Source organism: Aulostomus chinensis, chromosome 19, assembly GCF_037954235.1.
Source record: "Aulostomus chinensis isolate RoL2024-O1b breed Wild chromosome 19, RoL_Achi_v1.0, whole genome shotgun sequence".
Lineage (NCBI taxonomy): Eukaryota > Metazoa > Chordata > Actinopteri > Syngnathiformes > Aulostomidae > Aulostomus > Aulostomus chinensis.
This window is the reverse complement of record NC_141338.1, coordinates 20,521,900-20,543,664: the sequence shown is the minus strand read 5'-3', so window position 1 is coordinate 20,543,664 and position 21,765 is coordinate 20,521,900. Positions and strand designations below refer to the sequence as shown.

Genomic DNA, 21,765 nt, shown 5'->3' with positions numbered 1-21,765 from the left:
TCTATTAACCCTTCAGACTATAAATATATATATATGTGTGTGTGTCCATTTACACACACACACATATATATATATATATATATATATATATATATATATAAATATATATATGTGTGTGTGTCCATTTACACACACACACATATATATATATATATATATATATATATATATATATATATATATATATATATAAATATATATATGTGTGTGTGTCCATTTACACACACACACATATATATATATATATATATATATGTGTGTGTGTGTGTGTGTGTGTGTGTGTGTATACACATTTCTGCACACATGGAAGAATCCATGATGGAGGTGATTATACTTTATCAGAGACCGCCATCAGTGAACGCAATCAGAGGCCATCATCAAAGACTGTCATCAGAGATCTTCCTTGTAGACCGCCGTCAGAAGACAATCATCTTAGACGCCCTCATCAGAGCCCGCTATCAGAGGCCATCATCAGAGACCGTCATCAGAGGCCATCATCAGAGACCACCATCAGAGACCGTCAACAGATACAGCTTTCAGAGACCGCCATGAGAGGCTGTCATCAGAGGCTGTCATCAGAGACGGCCATCAGAGGCCCAAGTCAGAGGCTGTCATCAGAGACCACCATCAGAAATAGCCATCAGAGATCTTCCTAAGAGACCGTCATCGGAGACAGTTATCAGATACGGCCCACCAGAGACCGCCCTCAGAGGCTGACATCAGAGATCATGACCAGAGACGTAGCCCTTGACCGTCATCAGAGACCATTATCAGAAACCGCCAGCGTACCTGGAAGCTCACTTCTATCAAGTGTAACAACTGCCATCACGGATGTACATGTGCAGGAATCTCCTCTCAGGTTGGACACCGATGCTAGCACGTTAGCTTGGACTCAGCCAGGTCAGATGGGAATCCTGCCTTCTGTAGATGTGGCTCAGCCTCCACGCTGCAGCTTCTCCTTGCAAACAATCTTCTGTGCTGTGGAGTAATAAAATGTAGGGCTGGCGTAGGAACACCAGGAGGTACTGTGGTTGAGAATGTAGAGCCAAGGGGAAGCAGTCAAAGTGTCACAACTGAAGCTCACGTGTTGATGCACATGTACCAATTGAGGTGGGTCCTCTGCTCCTGTACCGAGGGCAGTCTGGGCCTTCCTGCAACATGGACAAGGGCATGTTTACTCTTTCTCTCTCTCACACACACACACACACACACACACACACACACACACACACAAACACACACACACACTCCAGCAGTACCAGAGACAAAAACACAAAGTAGTTGTCTCAGCGCTGTGGGCAGCTGTGACTCTTAGAAGTGAAGGAATTCGGTCAATATTTAAATCCCACCAGTGGTCATGTGATCGGGCACTAATAAGCAGGAGAAACAAGGGTTCTGAGCACAGTTCCTTCAAGCTGGTGGTGCTGTGCACCTGTGTGAGTTACGCCGACAGCTGATGAACCAACAAATGATATAATCACACATTCCAGAATCGCACCCACTTGAAAACACTACCGGGCAGGTGAGAGGAGGAGCCATCCGTCCGTCACCAAGCGCCACCAGCAGATCAGCAGAAACACAGTTTCCATGGAAACAAGTACACTCTAACAGTCTCGCCGTGGCCATGCCCTTCTGTGTCTCTGCTGGTTGGTCGGACACAACAAACTTGGAACCTGACAGGTGCTTTCTGGTGGCCACAGAGGAGGTCTAGAATCCAGTGTGGCTGCTGGCTGCTGTAGGAAGGAAAAGGAAGCGTCTTATTTAGTAAAATAAATAAATGTGTACAAATATAAGTAGGGTTAGGGTTAGGGTTTAGGGTTTAGGGTTAACGACCTGATAATATCAGAGATTTAAAGAGGTATTGATGCTCAAAGTCAAATCTGTCAGAATGGTCGTGCCTGGAGCTGAGGAGGTGCCAGGGTGCAAGTGCCTGACATGAGACGCATTCGTCATTGCATTCTATGAGTAATCACATCGGGAAATAATCACAAAGCAGATTTACACTCTTTCAAGGATTTATTGTTAATCTACAGCATAATTTCCATGATGGTCTCAATGTGGTGTTAGTATATAGTTCTCTTATAGACATTGATATAATATGTGATGACAAGAGATACATTCTGTAGAAATGTTATATGATCTTCAATTCTATTCGATATTACAAAAATAAAAGCTGATGAATACGACAAAATACAATGTAATTACATCTCTTCATCTTTATCCAGTGCTAAAGTTGTAATAATAGTACATACAGACTCCTATAGCGCTTTTCAAAATACTCAGAGGCTTTAAGAAGTAATAATAGATAACACAGTTGTGATTGAGAGAGACTCTAAACTTCACGCCAACAATCTTCTGTCAAAGTCCTGAAAATGTTTGAATCATAGTAACCTTTGTTTCAGAATCAAACTGCATGAGGAAAAAACCAAAGAAGAAATAAGAAACTACAATAGAGCTGAAATTCAGCTGCAGATAATCCAAATAATCCCAGTTCCTCTACAAAGAAATACAGTAACTCCCACTGGCAATGACTAAACCCCCCCCCCCCACACACACACACACACACGCAGTTACACTGTACCAGAATAAACAAATAAAATGCCCGTTTCAGTATAACACGTCTTGTCCCCTTCATCAAAAAAAAATAATAATAATGACAATAAATTTCAAAATAGCACTAATCACACTGATATGAAGCTGTACTGTGTATTTGTGCCAATTCCTGATGTGCGTGGAACATTCTTGATAGTACAGGATGACCATCAGGCATAAGAAACACAGAGTAACACACTGTTCACGAGTTCATTACAAATGACAAATACCACAAAGTACACAGAAATACCTCCCTGTGCACACAAACAGCCATTCACAAAAACCTGAGTATGCAACAGCGCACAGTGAGTGGGGAACATTTCCATCCACACTCACGAAAAGTTGCGGCTGCTCTTTCTCTTGGTGAGGAAGACCAGCCGGCCGACTGTGAGCGTGAGCGAACACACCCGCCCAGCTCTCCCTCACGCCTTCCTGGCTCGCCGAGGACAGTTTCTACTGTATATGACAAATGTTATCACGGAGAACAGAATCATGGCCCTGAAAATGGAACCCCAGGAGTTTTCTTGCCACCGTGTCTGCAGTCTGATGGTAGGAGTTCCATCTGACACTCAGCGAGCTGGTGACCCTCCGGCTAACGTGACAAACTTGAGCTGTCCCACACAGCTGGTGCTTGCATCTTTCTACAACATGACCAATGAGTCCACACAAGACCACGTGAGTCCACGTGAGACCACGCGATCTCATAGGGGTCACCTTTCCATCAGGACGACCTTTGTGGACCAGAGGCCTGATGTTTACGGCTGTGTGGCTCTTAGAGGAAATTCCTTCCAATTTAAGTCAAGCACTAACTGGGACTCAAGGATGGACTGAGGTTAAAGGTCTCTCCGTATCGCCTCGGGTGTGTTGTCATGGTAACGCTACCGAGCCGTATGGGTGCTTCACACTTTAAAGTTACATGGAACAATCTAAGTTTATGTTTGGGTCCTATGATGGTTGTGAGGGGGCCAAGACCCATCAGCTGCCTCCACCTGCCACCTTCATCCAGTCAAAGCAGAACCAGATTGGCTTCATCTCCAACCTTCATAGCATCAGCGCCTCTGGGCAAGGTGACTGATGGAGCCTCGCGTGTGACAGCGTGGCTGTGAATGGATGAGCAACGCGCCATATAGACTAGAAACTCTCAGCACACAGGCATCGCAGCTCTGCCTTCTTGGGCTTATTACTGATTGATTATTGATAACTTTCAATACTCAGAATGGTCCAAATGGGCTGATGGGCTCCAGGCGAGTCCACTCAGGCTGTGGCTGTTGGACCATTCTGGGAGGACACAGAAATAGCGAGCTTTGGCTTTGCATGATAGGTGATTCACGCTCGGACAGCGTGGACGCTCAGTATCGAAGCTCAGGGGGGTGTCTTCATTAGAACTTGCTGGTTGTCTCCACTTTCTCGAAATAAAAACAACAGTGTCTTGACTGAACTCACTGAAGGCATCGGCCACTCATCACACCATCAGGCTCATTTGTGCTGCGGTCAAGTTTTCAAGTGTCCATGTCACAATGATGTGGAACGGCTTCAGCTCTGACAGTTCTGCAGGTTTACTTTAATTTACAAAGTTAGCAACTAGCATGAGAGGAACATGCATCTAAGTTCTTACCAGACGAATAGAATTACTATTGGACAGTAAATACTGGAGGAAGCTGATTCATAACACGGCCCTCATAACGACCTTATAAGCTGATATTTTCAACGTGTGCAAGTTGAAATGCAAGATCAGACATACCGACATTTAGGTAACAGCGTTTGCATTTAAATTTACACTCATTTTAAATTCCTGTATGGCAGCTGTCTAAATGTAGCTTGTATTTTATTTGACATACATTATGTTTTACTCTCTTCAGCTATGAAGTTTGATATGGGGGGGGTTAAAGTCTCAGTCTGGCTCATCCATCCAGGAGCAGAAGCCCTAAAATGTAAAAAGACATAATGAGATTGAAACAGATTTCGTTACAGGAAATTCTTCAGACCTGGAGGTGGACAATCGTCGTAGACCGGTTGTGCTTGTGTGTGAAATGTTTTGCATAGAAAAGCAGAAAACGGGGAAAATGTGCGTGAGGTCACGGCTGAGATATTTTGCTGCTGAGCTGGAAGTAGAGTTTCATTGTTGGTCTCAACCGGGCCTGGCGCTGGCTTCCTGGTTACCTCGCTCTCATTCTTCTCTTCTTTCGGGTTCCAGCTCAATCGTCCATCGCTGTTCCTTTCCCGCTTCAGGACTGGAGATCGGAGAGTCAGATCCCGCTGGGAACATTAAGATTCTGAAACTCCTCAGAGAACATATCTGCCATGATCAGGAGACACCGCCACGATTGTCTGGAGAGGCAATCAGAACTCAACTGAACCTGATAATGGGGCCTTCAGGCTGACTACAAGGACCTGCGTGGAAGCAGTGTTGCTGCAGAAAATACCAGGATGACAACTTTGAACAATTGAGCCATGACTCTAAAGGGCAATCAGACAAAAGACAGTGCAGTGATTGATGACAATGACACAGGATGATCAGGGTAGAGGCACACCACAGAAATACCCCACTGACTGTATCAGGGTGGCGAGCAGGGACCTGCTCCACATGGCACCTTCACCAACAGTCTGACTTGGTGTTTGATGATCAATATGCTCATTTGTAGCTGAATTAGCAATAAAACACAATATAAGCTCATACTATTCTGCTGAATCGCTAAAAATCCCCTTCAGGTTCTTGAAGGGTAGAAAACGGTTCTTGAGCTTGACCTTGAGCTCAGCATCCTGGCATTTGCTCCAGCAGCTGAAGACAGTTTGGCACGTGGTTGCAGTGATTCAGCTGTGCAGCCAGGGTTGTGCTGTGGAACCTTTCCCTGTAGACCTGGACTTCTCTGGAGCTGCTGGCCTTTCACGCACAGTGGGAGAGGCTGAGCTTCAGCAGCCCCTCCGTGTGCATCTTGTAGAGGAGTCTGAACTCGGCGGGCAGCTGATGGGATTCCTGCCATTTGGTGGTGAACTTGGTGCCCTTCTTGTCGTAGTAGTGATATGGCAGCTCCTTACCAGTGTTGGGGTCCCAGCCAAAGGGCCAAAAGCCATACAGGTGGATCTCATCACACATGGAGGATGCCAGGGTGTACATCAGGATACCGGTGCTCAGTCGCTTCGGGGACAGCTGCTTGGTTTTCCAGTAGCTGCAGAGTACAAGTACGGCAACGGTATAAAAAAAAAACCCACCAACAACAACAACAACAAAACCCAACTGTAGCTATTGAAATTTATCGTTGTGTTGGAAAATAAATAACATGAAATGTTACAGCAACTGAATAGAGTGAAGGCTTTGGGGGTTCAACATACTGGTGCAGTGTACAATTCTGAATCTGAGCTGCTGTTGAAAGATGAGCTCATTCTAAAAAGCCTGATCTCTGCTCACGTCTTCAGCCCGCCTCAACAAAAGCCCCCCGTCAAGGGCTAGAAAGCGTCTGAGCTGCTTAACCTGGTAATTCTTCCCGAGCAGGTAGATATAATGGGGTTGCTGAGGATTAGGCTACTGTAAGTTCAGCCTGTTTTGCTACTGCAACACTAAGCAGCAGACTTAAACCCCTCTCTACGCACAATTACACCTCTGTGCCCGAGCTTTCTCTAACGCGCTGCTTCCTCGTAATCTGGCGGCCTCGGGGTCTAAATCTCTTTTTTGCTGCAGCTCAACACAGAACAACCAGACGAGATACAGTTTAAAACAAAGGACGCTGATGTGCGGGTGTCCTGAGACAAAGAGCTGATAGTATACACTATCAACAATCGCTGCTGAACGATAAATATGCAATAAGATATTGGATGCATTGCTGTATGGACAGCACGAGTTCGGCCCAGGCAGGAGGAGCAGCAACATCAGCAACATGACCACTTGGTAGCTCGCAGTGCTCCAATTTAACGATTCTAAAGGAATTCATCCTCTTTCTTTAACAAAGGATGAAGAAGTTGAAGCTGGTACGGTGGAGTCGCCGGTGTTCATGCTAGTAAGGGAACCAGATTCAGAACCCAGGACAGCGGCTGGAGGGGAGGCGAGGGAGACATATCTTTGTGTCTGTGGACGTACAGCAGTACTCTGTCTTACTTGTTGATGTACTGCATGATGTTTCCAGGCCAGGCCAGCTGGACCTTCAGCTGACCGCGGTGTTCCACAAAGAAGTCAACCAGTGTCCGGGTCACTGTGGCTGACGTGTGGAAGAAAAAGGCTGGTATCCACAGGATGGCTCCGTCCAGCTTCTTCAAGCTCAGGAAGAAGTTGTTCCTGTCCTGCACAGTCAGTAAATTGTTGTAGTATTTCTCCAGGATACTGGGATTGAAGGTCGTCATGTTGGTCCGCCGCCCAACATCTTTCTTAAAGATCTCAGTCGGCGCAAAGTTGCAGCGGAAGACAAAGTCATACTTCTCAATTTGGGCACCGCAGCGTGAGCCAGTGAGGATGCCGCTGTTGCCCACCACCGCACACACATTGTACTGCTTGTTGAGGATGGGGGAAACCTCAGGGAGGAGGGAGAGAAAGTTCTCACCGATGGAGAACACGTACTTGTGGCTTGAGTAGTCGTAGTGCATCAGCTGGCCGATGCGAACGGAGCCTCGTGTCAGCGTGAAGTTGTGGGGAATGTCGATGTGCTGAGCAATCTCCTTCCTGCAAGACAAGCGATAACAATAAATAACCATTCAATGTTTTATTACCTGGGTTAAATCTTGAAAAGTTTAGGAACTTTTGTCTAAACAGTGTCACAGCTCTTGTCAATCAGATGTATTTGTCTCTTTAATATTCAAGTGTGAGTCTGTGTTATAAACTGTTTTCTTGTCTGTTAACAACATCTACTGCACATCTGTCCCTCCTGGTGAGGGATCCTCCTCCCCTCCTCACCCTGAGGTTTCTCAGATTTTTCCCTGTTAAAGGTTTTCAATGGAGTTTCTCCTCAGTCGATGTGAGGCTCTGAGGGCAGAGGATGTTGTTATGATGCCATGTGAAGCCCTTTGAGACAAACTGGTGGTGAAAACGGGCTCTACAAATAAAATTGCCTTGCCTTGCCTTGCCTGAAATGTTTTGGTAGATCATTTTAATATGCAGTACAGAGTGAGAATGTATCGGGAAAATGTTTTAAATTCAGCAACCTCAAAGAATATTTCACAAAGTGTGGTGGAATGATGTAACGAGGTGAAAGAAACTAGCTGTGAAAGTTTGAGGCGGATCCATTAAAAATGTAACGACAAACGCCATTTTAAAAACTGGGATGGTGAAAGGCTGTGCTCCATCGCGAGTGTCAGGGCTGGACCTGGTTGGATGGAAGAACTCCTCGGTGCCGAGAGAGTCCAGATGAACTTTCCCTGACCAGCATTACTGATGTGCGTCTGCCTCATGGGACTACAATGGTCTGTAGATGGACTACAGAACAGCCATCTTTGATTCTTCACCTTGTTTGCAGTGAAAAATACAATATCATTACTTACTGAACATGAAATAGACGCTGTCAGTCACAAACATGACAGGAAATGATGTCACGTTGTGAATGTTTGCTCCCACTCATCACTCTGTCAACCACATTTATCACAGTTATAAATGACTGACGCACGGCCAGCTGCTTCACATACGTCTGTTGTCATCTCGATAAAACCACAGATTGATGTGACAACACCTGCATTCTCTCTTTCAAGATGCTTGAGATGTACATACACAGTAGTAGTACAACGACAGCAGCTGTCGCTGAGCACTCGCTAACGCTGACAGTTCTGTGTGATAAGTTACGACAGGGGAAGACGATGCACCAGGACTTGGGATGTCTTGGTTTCTGGAGCCGTATTAGGGCTTGCATCAGAGGGCTGTAAATCTTTTTTTCTTCTTCTTCTGCAACTCCCTCCTACCAGGCTGGACTAATGAGTCCCTGAAGACTCTCCAGCTGGTCCAGAACGCTGCTGCCCGCTTGTTGACTAGAACTGGTAGAAGAGACCAGGTCTCTCCTGGACTGCTTCTCTACATGGCTCCCTGTCAGATTCAGAATAGAATTCAAAATTCTCCTTCTAACATACAAAGTCCTCAACAGTCAGGCTCCTTCATACCTGACAGAGCTCCTAGTCCCCTATTATCCTGCTAGAACCCTTCACTCCCAGGATGCAGGGTTCCTGCTGGTTCCTAGAGTCTCTAACAGTAGAATGGGAGCCAGAGCCTTCAGCTATCAGGCTCCCCTCCTGTGGAACCGTCTCCCAGTTTCAGTCCAGGACCCAGACCCCCTCTCTATGTTTAAGAGCAGACTAAAGACCTTCCTTGTTGATCAGGCTTATAGTTTGGACTGCTTAGGCTGGCCCTTAGATATGCTGCTATAGGCTCAGACTGCTGGGGGATCTCCCATGATGCACTGGGCTTCTCTCTACTCCTCCTGTACTCATACGTTTTAGTAACTCCTCTTCTTCTCCCCTCATCCCAGATCCCAGGTGCTGCTGGAGGAGGCTGCAGACCTGAAGTGGCTCCAGCTTCCACCCGTAGCTCCACCTGCTCACGTCCCCGTCTGTCCATCAGTCTCCTCCTTTCTCTCTCTCTTTATCTCTGTCCCTCTCTTTCCTTCTGTAAATCTGTCTTCCTCCATTATCTGTCTTTGTCTCTGTCCTGCTCTCCTGCTCTCTTTCCCCCCAAAGCAGACCTCCGTCCCCACTGATCCTGGATCTGCTCCACGTTCCTGCCTGTTAAAGGAAGGTTTTGGTGGCTGCTGCTGCAGGATGTGCTTGCTGATGGAGAATTGTTGGGTGGAGGTTCATTGAAGGAGTGGTGCTGGACCTGCTCTACTTGGACAGAGTCAGGAGAGAACTTTTGTAGTGATTTGGCGCCGTACAAATAAAACTGACTTGACTTCTTGTTCTTCTCACTGTCAATGATGGTCTCGATCTATTGCTCCGGCTCTATGAATGTTGCACAAGCACGAGGTCCCAGCAGGATCTTTTCTGGTCCCCGGGACATCGGGACATCGTTCATTTTGAGCCCTGATGACGTCAATGCAAAAACATTTCAGCTGAATGAGATCTCGTGACCGGCTCGTGTGGTCGGATTAACTGAACTCACTGAGGAGTTGGAGCCAATATTCTATACAGTAGGAGCCTCCATGAGTGTGGATCACTGCGGAAACGGCGTCATATTCATGTCATGGCACTCATGGATGATAAAGTGGTGGAAACATACAAGAGTCTTTTCAGCAAATGTAGAGACATTATAAGATGTAAAATAAACATGGATATTGTGACGCGTGACATTAAGAAGTCAGAAACGTTAGTTTCCCCTTGAAGGTGGAGCTGAAGCTTGGTCAGGCTGTCACCTACCTCTGCTGGGTAAAAGCACTGCTGTTGTACCTCCACTTGGACGAGTTCTGCAGGGCCTCGCTGAGGGCGTTGGTCAGAGGAGTGAGCGCTGGATCCAGATACTTCATCGCCAGCTGGGAGCTGCATGGAGGAGGAGGAGGAAGAAGAGCGCTGATGAGCTTTGGTAACTACATGGAGGGTAGCTCGTCTGACGGAAAGCAGCAGGAAGTCAGGCCATAAAAGACTTCAGATAAAAGATGCATCATAACGCAAAGAAAAATAAAGGGACATGCAAAGATTTTATGCCAAATCTAAAACAAAAACTACCAAAAAAAATCAAACTGCAGAAGACACCTGATCAACCAGGCAGGAATATTCTTTCACTGATGAGTAGAGGAAGATGTAACTAATGACTCCCTAGCTAGAGTGACCGCACTTGGAAATTTAGAAATATTGTGTCGTTCTGTCTGTTGGACATTTAAAACAGCTTTCTCTTTAATAAAACTGACAAAACTCTTGATGTGTCAGACCTGCACTGTCAAAACAGACAAAGAACAACAACGAGTTGATTGTCAATCACAGAATGATGTCAGTTTTTTTTCAGTTTTGGCTTCTTTACAAATTTAAAACCCTCAAGAGAAGCTGACGGATGTGTCTGAGGAACCGACACATGGTGACACCAGCTCAGGCCATGCCTGCACTTGCTTCATCTTAGAGCTGGAACCTTCATCTAAAACTCTAACCAGGACGGTAACAGAATTTACTGACTTGTCAAGCCCCTACAAGCCTTTCTGCCTGCTTTATGCACAGAAACCTTGACATTGTGAACATTGTTCTTGTCCATGCTGCCTATTACAGTAACAGTGAAATTCTATCTCTGCTCCTCTTCAGGTCAGGTATATATTTCATGTCTGTGAGTCTGATATGGATCCTAGGGGTCCAGATCCTGTTTAGTGGAGCTGAAGAAAGACTGGACATGGAGGGAGACGGCATCAGTCCACCATGCTGCAACGACACGTCCTGTAGAAGGCGAATAGTTCTAGCAGACAGCAGTTTTGGTGCCGCAGCCGGATGAGCTCAGGGGTGGACGTAGACCACAGAAGAAGCACGTCCTGGAATCCTCTCTGTACCGGACTCACAGATACGAAACCACATCCATCTGAGTCTGGCAACAGCAGACCACATAACAGACCTGACAATCTGCCTTTTAACCCTGTGAACCCCAGAGCATCAAAGCATCAGAGCATCAAAGCATCAGAGCCAGGCGTTAGTGTTCATGGTCCATATCAGCCGAACACTTGTAACTGGAATATTTCAAGTTTATTTAAATTAAGCCCTAAATCAAGTATCAGCACTTGCGTGCTCCCGTCGCCTCGTCGCGCGTGGGCGATCACGACTGACTCACAGAACGACAACAGGGGTTTTTTTTCACTTCAGTTGAAATAAACGCCTTGTTTTGCTCCCACTGCTGCTTTTCACACAGTGGTCTGCACTTGGAAAAATCCTTCTGTCATTGTCAGATAAATTATCAAAGACATGAAACTTGTGTTTGTCATTTATGGCACCTGGGGTTCAGAGGGTTAACGCTACTCTGCTGCCTTGAAGACACTGAAATGTCAAGGTTTCGTGTCTGCTACAGGCGACGCAGCAGGTCAAACAGTATTTTTACTCCAGATTCAGTTTGGGCCATAAAAGCCTGTCGATAAGTAATAATTCTCAGTCTTTATTCCTTGTAAATACCGTTTGACCAGATCTGATGGCAGTCAGACCTCCAGCAGCTTTTTATTTTGTTGGTGCAGCTACGTTCCTCCTTCCTTGTAGACAGTGAGGCTCAGCTGGGGGGGGAGGAGGGGCTGAATGCAGATCAGCATGAAGGACAATTTGCCATTTAACCACTAGAGATGAACAAACCTGTGTTGGAAAAACCATCCAATGTTGTCAAAGCTGATAAGTTGTGAATTTGGTGCTTATGATGATGCCACCAGTTAGAATATGTTATATTGTTTACATGTATTACCGCTAAATTCTTGACTCCATGCTGTTTCGTATCCAGCTCCCCCACCCCCACCCCCACCCCCACCCACAAGCTAGAGAGAAACATTTGTCCTCATTGCTGCTTTGTGTTTGGATTGTGACACAAAGTTCAATGGCTGCAGGACTGAAGCGGAAGCTGCTGACCAACTTCTGCGACCACTAATGTCAGACAGAGACTCTGGCGCTCGCCGGCGGCCCGTCGGACTGCAGACAGACAGAGTCATAGATTTTAACAGGTCAGCACGCAGTATTCACCTCAGGTCGGGTTTGCGAGGGGGCCTCTCGCTGCAGGAGGAACGTGACACAAAAACACACTCACAGTTCAGTCATCAGTGACTTCAAATTGTCTGGAAACAAGAGACACACATGATGAAGGGTGTCATGCATGAAATATTGGCAATACACCAAATCGTTAGCATTCACTAGTCTCCTTCTTTCACTTCTGGTGAGCACTGGAGTGTACAGCAGCCACTGAACGGAGCCTGACGGCACGACAGCGCTCTGCTGCTGACCAGATCAGGCCGCTGCCTGCCCTCATGTTGCAGTTACACCTCCAAAACACTAGGAGGCAGGCTTCTATGCCACTGTTTGAGAGTTGCACCTAATTAATGTTTAATATTTACACCCACATTAACTTACTAGGGTGACCATATTAAATATAAAACCTGGGCCCTCGGGCCAGCAATGAGAAACTGAAATGACACTTAAGGTTTCCTCAAAGATGCCCTATAATTTCCATACATTTAAAGTATGCCTCCTCTGTGTGGATGGAGAATTGTTATGCACCAAAATAAAAAGGACAGGAAAATAGGACATGTCCTGGGAAAACAGGACGTTTGGTCACCCTATAATATAATGCTGAAAAAGCAGCAGAAGAGCTCAGACCAACGGAGGAGCCGGCAGGAGATGAGGTAACGGTTAGCGGGAGGCATCCTGGTTAAATATTTGGTGGTGTGTCAGTCTATGTGTTTCATTCTTTCATTATTCAATTCTTCAGTAAAACCAACTTTATTCACTCTGAGCTGCTCTTCAATATTAACTGTGGGGGGGGGGAGGGTTGTCATTTTAAAACGAGTGTGTATTTGCCTCAAGTCACACTGGAGCACCTCTGAGCTTCACCATCTCAACAAACAGATATGACATCAACATTCTGGTCCGCTTTCTTCCTCCAGTTTAAGAATGCCGCCATCTTGGTCTGTCGACTGTATTTAAAGCCACAGATAAAAACCCATCTGAAGAAAACTGCTCCACCTTGAAGCCCAAACAGGGCAGACTAGTCGGTCAGAACCAGTGGAACAGCGTCTCTCTCTGACCACAGGAAGCATGCTTGTGTTCCTCAGCAGCGTTAATAGAGAGGTGAAGGAGCTCATGCGGCGTGACACGAGTCAACGAGAGGAGAACTTCCACATCCCCACAGTTTCAATAACTAACTCCTGACTCTACCCGACCCCCAGCAGCCAGACCTGCGGGATCATCCAGGTGAGGTCCAGCCAGCTCCACCACCAGGCCCAGAGTGGGAACTCCTGCAGTATGAAACAGTTTATGTGGGTCCACACCAGCTTGGATGGTCCTGCAGGAGCTGGTACAGAGAGTCCACCTGCTTCTTGCGAGTCCACACGGAAAAAAGGCTTCCATAAAAAGCTGGAGGAGTTGAGGAGCTCATTTTCCCGCAGTTCACCAAGAACTGAGGAAACTGCTGCAGAATACGACCTGACAGAGTTCTCCAAGGTTCACTGGCCAGTGAGCAACACTGACAGAACTGCAGGCCCGCTGGACCAACCCTTGTCAACCCTCGACCTCTTTGGGAAGAACAAGATACTCTGAGGACAACGTCTGGTTTGGGGCAGAAGAGAAGCTGGGCATCAACACAAGCCACCACAGAGCAGGAAAACCAGGGCGTTAATCGCTGGGACACAACTGGATTGCCTTTAACCTTTTCTGAGACATCAGATTCAGTTTCTCTTCAAGAAAACGTGATTGCCCAGAGGGAGAGAGAGAGGGATGGAGAGGGAGAGAGAGAGAAGTAGTGCTGTCAGTTAATGACACTTCCTCATCTCTTCATTCTAACACTGTGACAAGCACTGAAAAGTACGACATCATCAGTAGAAATCAAACATCCTGATTGAAGAATCCTTAGTTTTATCCTTCAGAGAAAAGAAGCACTGCAACAATGGATTCATCTCAACAATCTTGTTTTACAGACATGAGGAAAGAGATCAACTACCTGTTTCTAAATCAAGCCCTTTAATTTATCTAGCCTGGATATTTGTCACATATCCCCCAACAGGAAAGGCAGCACAGTCACATGATCACTCGGATTATTCTGGTTTCATCCCTGATGCACCACAGACAGCAAACAAACCCATTTCTCAGAATCACCATCCACCAGGGCCAGCTTGGCCTTCAAGGAACCATCGTGTTGTAAATCAGGACCAAGGACGGTTTGCTGGCCTGCAGAACCTTCATCAGCCCAACGCCGTGAGAGCAGCACTTTCTGAACCCGACATGCACACCCAGAGATTTACAGACTGACCTGCTACTGCAGTGACGGGCTACAAGCTGCTCCACCTATCAGAGGGCTCTCGTGATGTCACCAGACTTCCATTATGAAGTGCAACCAGAGGTGCACACACACACACGCACACACACACACACAAACACACACCTGACCCGCTGAAGTCAGATGCAGGCTCACTAACAACAGAATAAGAAATCCAAATATTTTACAATTTAGTATAAAAGGGCCGGCACGGTGGAGCAGTGGTCAGCACTGTGGCCTCACAGCAAGAAGGTTCCAGGTTCCAGTCCCGGCTCCATCACAGTATCTTTCTGTGTGAGTCTGCATGTTCTCCCTGTTCCTGTGTGGGTTCTCTCTGGTACTCCAGCTTCCTCCCACAGTCCAAAGACATCAAGAGGGGACGAGGCTGATTGATACTCTAAATTGACTGTAGGCGTGGCTGTGAGTGTGAATGGTTGTCTGTCTCTATGTGTTGGCCCTGTGATGGACTGGTGACCTGTCCAGGGTGAACCCTGCCTGGGGTGGATGGATGAATGGATGGATGTAAACAGCAAACGACAGAGGGCGCGTAGTGACAGTTAAACATCTAAAACGACGTAGTTCAGAACGGAACAAGTGATAATCCCAGAGCAGGTTCCTGATCCTGGTTCGTAGTGGTCACTCAGCCATGAAACCATTTGAATCCTTCTGACAGTAGAAATCCTCACAGCACGAGTGACGCTACTCCAGAAAACAATGAAATGACTAAAGAAGGACAGCGGAGCTGAAGGAGGATCATCTGATCTGGTTCACAGCTGTGGGATTAAGATTAAGGGACAGATGCTGTGTTTTCCTTCAGGCTGACACACTCACCCTGACACGAGCCACGCCAGGACCAGTTTAAAAGCCCTCGCAGAAACAAACACAGCCTTTTATTGTAGACTGAGAGGTGCCACTAGACACTGAATCTGAGGGATTTTATGTGAATTTGAACTGGGCACCTTGAATTGTTGCATTAAAAAACTGCATCTAAACAGCATAATTTGAAGTCTAATTTATATGTGCAACTGAATTACAATGTACTTGAAACGCAGTTTAATATTACGAAACTGAATTCATTTGCTTTCAAATTGCTTTTCATGCTGCCTGAACAGTCAGTTCTCACAGTCCAGACTTCCGTCCATGAGGACGAGTAATCGAGCACAGATTCACTGAACTCCTGCTCACCTCCGTGACCAGTGATGGAGATCCTCCTGAGCTGAACTGGGCCACAACACATCAACCAGTGGCCAGGACCAGGGGTCAGAACCAGGGGCTGGGAACACGGGCTCAGACCAGGGGCCAGGAGCAGAACCAGGGGCTGGACTCTCAGGTTGGAATAAACGTATACAGTACGTACATGACAAACTTCATGGATGAGCCGGCACTTATGCGGCTAATAGATTAGCATGCTAAAGGTTAGCAGGGTAGAGTCAGTCTCAGTCTACTGAGGTATCTGGACATTTGTCTCACGGTCCTTGTCATGTTGGACAGCTTGATGTGTCATTTGGACCAACCGTAGCAGCAGCTTGGGTCTCAGGACAGTTTCTGACTGTGGTCCTGTGACCCACTCGCTGGTGTCAACATCATGTGCTTCGTTCTTTCATATCTTTGAACTCACTCAGCCTGTACCTCCATGTTCTTGGTTGCTTGGTAGCCACTAGAATGCTAGGATGCTACATGGGGAACCATCCTTCCACCCTGTCTGAGCTTCTGGCCACCACAGTGTTTCTATCACGACTACGTGGAGAGCGTTTAATCTGGTCCTCGCCTGCTTTCATCATCAGGGGTTTGCGCGCGGCATTTTATTGTCAGATCTGCTACGCCGCTCATGTGGGATACACGTGAATGAATCTGTCAACTCCACACACAGGAAAACACCCACAGGACCACATGACTCAACACACTCATTCACCTTTCAGAGTCAACTGCATATTTATACCAGCTGCACACAACCTGTTGTTGCTTCGTCACGATGATCAGACGAGACTAGCAACTGTGGGAGGTGAGGAGAGACATGCGGGCTTCATTCATGTCGGCTGCAATGGAAAATTTTAAGGCCGCATTTTGTTTTCTTATGTTTGAACCATGATTGAAATCCGTGTTGCTTTTATGTTTGAACTCTGTGGTCATGTGACCTTTAGTTTGAGGCGGTCGTATGAGTGAAAATGGTCTCGTATCAGACTTCCTGCTTCTGCACTGAGGCGATGAGTTTTCTCTGTTCTTGTTCCTCTGAATTTTCATGTCTTGCAGGTGTGCACGTTGACAAGAGTTCGACGTCTATTTCCTCTTTGCGTATGACAGCAGATTTGATGTTCCTATAACCTTAAAAGGAAGGAAACATTAACGGTAGGCGAATGTTAATCTGCCCGGCAACAAAGACTGTCTAAAAGTTGAAGTGAGTCTGTACTCTGTGATTCTTCGTCAGCACATGCTCGGTGTGTGTTGAACAAATTGCCTTCTTGTGAGATTGAAGACTTGCACTTGAACAGTTTGAGTGTTGCTTCTCATCTCACCAGAGCCTGGAGCCTCTCGGGACAAACGGTGTGTCCATCTTAACAATTTTCCCACAACATCGGCATTGAACTCACAGATACGCACGTCACGTCTGTTCCTCAAACGTTATAGATACCATTTCATTGTCACCTTTGTCAAATGAACACAGAATACAGAAGGTGGTTGGCTGGCGAGCACTGAAGCTAGCATGTACTCTTAGTGTTGGGCCTGAGTCAGGTACTCGATGATATGAGTACCTGACTCAGGTGTTGCAGGAGTGACGAGGCTCAGTCATAAACAACAACTGTCATCACGCCTGCAGGGGTGAAGAACAATCGTTCTTAAAGGAGGGAAAGTCCCCATTTCCCCCCCCCCCCACACACACAATCTCTCTTTAATTCATTATCTTTATTCCATCTGAAACTCTCCTCAGCACAATGAGTGATATAGAGTGAGCGGTGACAGTGGCACTGAAGCAGCAGTCAGGATTCGCTCCACACCACCAGTCAGTCAGCATCCAGCTGAGCTGTTCTGGTAACTCTTGGTTTAGTCTGCTGGTCAGAAACATCCAGAGCTCATCTGAGGTGTTTGCAATAGTTTTAAAATAAATAATAAATTCAGCAACTTCAGATCAATCCTATTAATTCCTTGAAACCAACGCAGAAAAAGCGCCCACCTCCATGTGAAGCCATGCCCATTTCCAGTTAAAAGCGCACCCACAACCCTTCACCACACCGCCCCGGAGTATGCACACCGACACAAATACTAATAATTTGGGGCGTTGCACAGATAGCAATACAGACAGAGATGGAAAAGAGATAGAGGTAGAGGTGAGATAGAGGTAGAGATACAGGTAGAGGGAGAGATAAAGGTAGAGGTACAGGTAGAGGGAGAGATAGAGGTAGAGATACAGGTAGAGGGAGAGATAAAGGTACAGGTACAGGTAGAGGGAGAGATAAAGGTACAGGTACAGGTAGAGGGAGAGATAAAGGTAGAGGTACAGGTAGAGGGAGAGATAAAGGTAGAGGTACAGGTAGAGTGAGAGATAGAGGTAGAAGGAGATGATGAGTTAGAGGGAGAGTTAGAGGGAGAGGTAGAGATCATGGTGCACTCGCTCATCCCTGGTTCCTGTGGTGCTGACATCATCCTGATCAGATTACTGAGCCCCCAGATCTCGCTGGCTGTTGGTTCTCTTCTCACTACCAGAGGGAGATTTCTGCTTTCTAAGACCTTGATCCCATGTTTGACCCGAGGGAGAGCAGAAGCCTGGTGGGTGATCACTGGGTCAGCTTCCTGCTGCACCCTCACCTTCGTGCTGCACCTCCACTCTCCTGCTGCACCTTCACCTTCCTGCTAACCAGCTTGATTTTTGTGATGTCATCATTTCATCCTGTCAGCCAAACGGCCTTCTGGTAAACTACAGCAATGTTTCTACTCCTTAAATAAATGAGCAGCATCCTGGGTGTTCAGTGTAAACCACCGGGCAGCAGCAGGTTCGCCAAGTCAGCGTGATTCTCCTCTCTGATTTGATGCATCAACGGTCAGCAGCAGTCACACACACAGGCCTGGACTCACCGATAGCCGGCGTGGAACATGTACATCCTGGGTCCTCCGTTAGGTCCGTATCTGGGAGTGCTGAGGAGGAAGTCCTTTTTGATGGACAAATAGCTGATAAGCGACAGGATGAGCAGCGCCACGCTAAACATGACGAGCCCCAGCGCACTGGCGATCCGCACCATCCTGCCTCTCTGCAGGAGCAGAGGATCCCCGGCCGGCCAGGCCCACGACGAAGAAACGGCGAGCGCCCAGGTGCACCGCATCAGCGGCAGAGTGGGGACGGAGACGCGGACACAACGCGGTCTGCACGCAGATGTCAAGAGTCCATGCGAGGCGGAGGGGAGACGCGTGTTACGATGCTGCCGGAGGGAGAAGATGACGAGAACCGTGGAGGGCCGGAGGAGCGAAGGAGGACGCGCAAGACGCAGGTTGAAGACTAGGAGACATAACTGCTACTCGGGGACCGGAAGGTCGCCTTCAGTTCTGATATCATATCCTGAGGGTATCCGGTGATGGGGGGAAGGGGGGGGGGACTGCAGGTTTCATAACCTCGAGGCGATGCTGCAGGGAGATGCTGCTGCTCCCTCTCTTCATCCACGTCCTCCGCGTCTCTCTCCTCCCCTTCCCCTCCCCTCTCCTCTCCCCCGGAACTCTAATCAACCGAATCGGTGTGTCGCTTTAACAGACGCAGCCTTCGCATCGCTGGAAGCAGATGAACAGCAGCAACGTGAGGCGGAGCTCTGCGTCCTGGTGGAGGAGGAGATGCGGAGGAGAGGACGCTCCTTCTGTCTAAACACACCCCGCCAAACCACACACGTCCTTCCTTCTGCTCTGTGCTACGGTTCGATGTCACAGGTCCCCCTGAGTTGGTCGCTGAGGTTTAGCAGAGTCCGTGTTTACTGTGGTTGTCAGACAGGAAGAGAGAGATGCGACAGCAGGAAGCAGCAGTCAAAGCCAACAACAAATAAGGAACCCTCGATCAGTGCGTCACATGGGCAGAAACTTCATAGCACGTGAAGTATCGTGGTCCCAGCAGGGTCAAGGGTGAGATGTAAGGGTGATATTTTAGGGTGAGATACCAGGGTGATGTGTAACAGATTACAGGGACATGACCCACATCTGATGTACTGGCCATCAGTAAGGAATCTCTCCATCACTTATTGTTTGTTTAGCTCCGCTCAGAGAGATGTGAGGGAGAGAAATGTGGCCCCTCAATGAAGCTGATATCTGAGTGGACAAAGACCATACCAGCAGTTAAAAGCTGCTGAGGAGCCAGAGCTCCTGGTTCCACACACCTGTGGAGAGAATAGTCCCCTCAGGTGGGAGGAGTCATACAGGCTAGCGTTAGCCTGCACTAGCGTCAAAGCTGCAGTGGCCTGAACACACATATGAACCAACCATGATGACATGGATGAGGAATACATCTGTGCCAGTACGGCAGCCTTGCGTTCTGCTCATTAATGTGACAGTAACGAGCTCCAGACCCTCAACGCTGCATCATCTTCATCCAGACCAGTGGTGGTGGAGGAGGCCGCTGTCTTCACCACTGACGCTGACACACGCTGAGAGCACGAGTAGAGGTGAACTCTGGTGCAGCTGCCTGAGCATTCAGTCCTGTCACAAGGACTCGTGAGCCAGCTTGAATCTGTTCTCCAAGATATGAAACCAATCAGAGGCGCTCGTCCCATGAGGGAGCCAATTAATAATCAATAGCCATTACAGCGGGGCGGAGGGTGGATGATCAGAGGCTGCAGCTCCACCTGAGCCAAAGGAGCATGAAATTACTGCACCCTGTATGCTATGCACCACACACACACACACACACACACACACACACACACACATAGCAGGGACAGGACAGTGTCCCACCTCCAGCCTGAAGCTGTCAAACTGAGGCCACATGAAGAACGAATCATGTCCTCTTTGTTGACTTTGTTTTCACGGCTGATGAATGAAATGATGGTGCGTTCAGGGCCCAGACCTGAGCCAGCTGAACCCAGACCCAGGCCACAGAAATGACACTCAGAGTTCCCTGAGCCAGATTCAGTCACTCGTTCGTTCACCCCTCCACCCTCCTCCACCATAGGGACCATCACTGTTGTGGGTGAATGGCACCTCCTCAGGAGCGGTGTCTCATTCATGTATTCTGTATTCTCAGTACTTGGGCAGCGCGCGAGCTGATTTAGGGCCTCACCAACTCTACAGTCGTACTCTTGACACAAGATGTCGTGGTGACCCCAAAAACTAAAGCCCTGTGGAATTCACGCGGAACCTCAGAGAACGCAGTGGAGGAGAAAGAGATGAGGAAAGAGAGCTGGGTCTCAGGATGGAGCAGATCCCACCCTGGAGAAAACAAAGCGTTTCAAAGGAACCGAAAAGCATTGGTCGGATTTGCTCTGTTCTCGTGCAGGAGTCATTAGTCTGATGTGTTTATGCGCCCGCGGTTGTAGCTGGTGAGGGAGGGAGGGTCTCGCTAGGCTGAGTGGAGGAACACCTGACAGACAAACGTCATGGAGAACATCAGCTGTTATTCTGGGGGTCCGTCACGCTCCGGTAGAGAACATCCTTCCCATAACCACCAGCTCAGATCAGAATGGCCCCCAGCAGCCTCTTCATCACCATTCATTGCCATGATCGGGAACCTTCTGGACTGGTTAAGAGACAAAAATAACAAAACTGGCTTTCAAAGCTTTCTGCAAACTTTGATGGTTCATTGTGACAGAAGTGGCAGACGTAACCAGTTGAGAGGGCTGCTGTCACCAGAGAGGGATGTGTGTGAGGGTGGAGTCTGGCCTCCACATCTGTCCAGCCTCTTTTCAAACTCTGCCATTCCAACCCTCATTTTGGTGAAGGGAGGAACTGATACGCATCAACATGACGGCGACATGTTTGTGTTGACATGACAGTGGTTACACGTCTATGTTGTTGTCACCTAGCAACCATGACGCTACAGAAACACTGTTGTTCACACGGCCATGTAACATGGATGAGTCAGAGGCACGCAGGCCAACTACACACGTGTTTCTAAAAAGGAGCACAGAAATAAGACCCACATTGATCCAGACTCACATTTTCTACATGTCACTCATTGACTCCTTCTGGTACACATCTCATCCTCAAGTACTTGTTCTGATGTCATTACTCAGTACTTTTACTTCTTCGCTCATGTGTTATGATTGTGTTTGGATGCAGTACAACGTGTTAACTCTTTTATTCCAAAAACATCAACAGATTTTGTTTCGTCTTCAAAGCCT

At 47.5% G+C, this 21,765-nt stretch overlaps 1 protein-coding gene across 2 annotated transcripts; it reads right to left on the bottom strand.

Annotated features, from left to right (window-relative positions):
• Positions 1-2,016: 2,016 nt before the first annotated feature.
• On the bottom strand, positions 2,017-19,332 carry st8sia3 (ST8 alpha-N-acetyl-neuraminide alpha-2,8-sialyltransferase 3). 2 transcript variants are annotated; one of them, XM_086187658.1, is made up of 5 exons: positions 18,530-19,332; positions 12,178-12,207; positions 9,910-10,029; positions 6,683-7,240; positions 2,017-5,759 (listed from the first exon to the last, which is right to left on the bottom strand). In XM_086187658.1, the coding sequence occupies exons 1-5, from the start codon at positions 18,772-18,774 to the stop codon at positions 5,477-5,479; spliced, it is 1,236 nt and encodes a 411-aa protein (XP_086043784.1). In that variant the 5' UTR covers positions 18,775-19,332; the 3' UTR covers positions 2,017-5,476. The 2 variants fall into 2 exon arrangements, with proteins under 2 accessions (XP_086043784.1, XP_086043785.1); XM_086187659.1 differs by lacking the exon at positions 12,178-12,207 and having other exon boundaries at positions 18,530-19,328.
• Positions 19,333-21,765: the final 2,433 nt, after the last annotated feature.

What these genes read in the sequence shown, in the direction of transcription:
- st8sia3 (XM_086187658.1), bottom strand. Translation starts at nt 18,774, where the DNA reads ATGCGGTGCACCTGGGCGCTCGCCGTTTCTTCGTCGTGGGCCTGGCCG. An exon ending in CCTCGCAAACCCGACCTGAG is followed by an intron (nt 10,030 to 12,177) that starts GTGAATACTGCG and finishes TCCTCCATGCAG; the next exon opens with CTCCCAGCTGGCGATGAAGT. An exon ending in ATCATGCAGTACATCAACAA is followed by an intron (nt 5,760 to 6,682) that starts GTAAGACAGAGT and finishes TGTACTCTGCAG; the next exon opens with CTACTGGAAAACCAAGCAGC.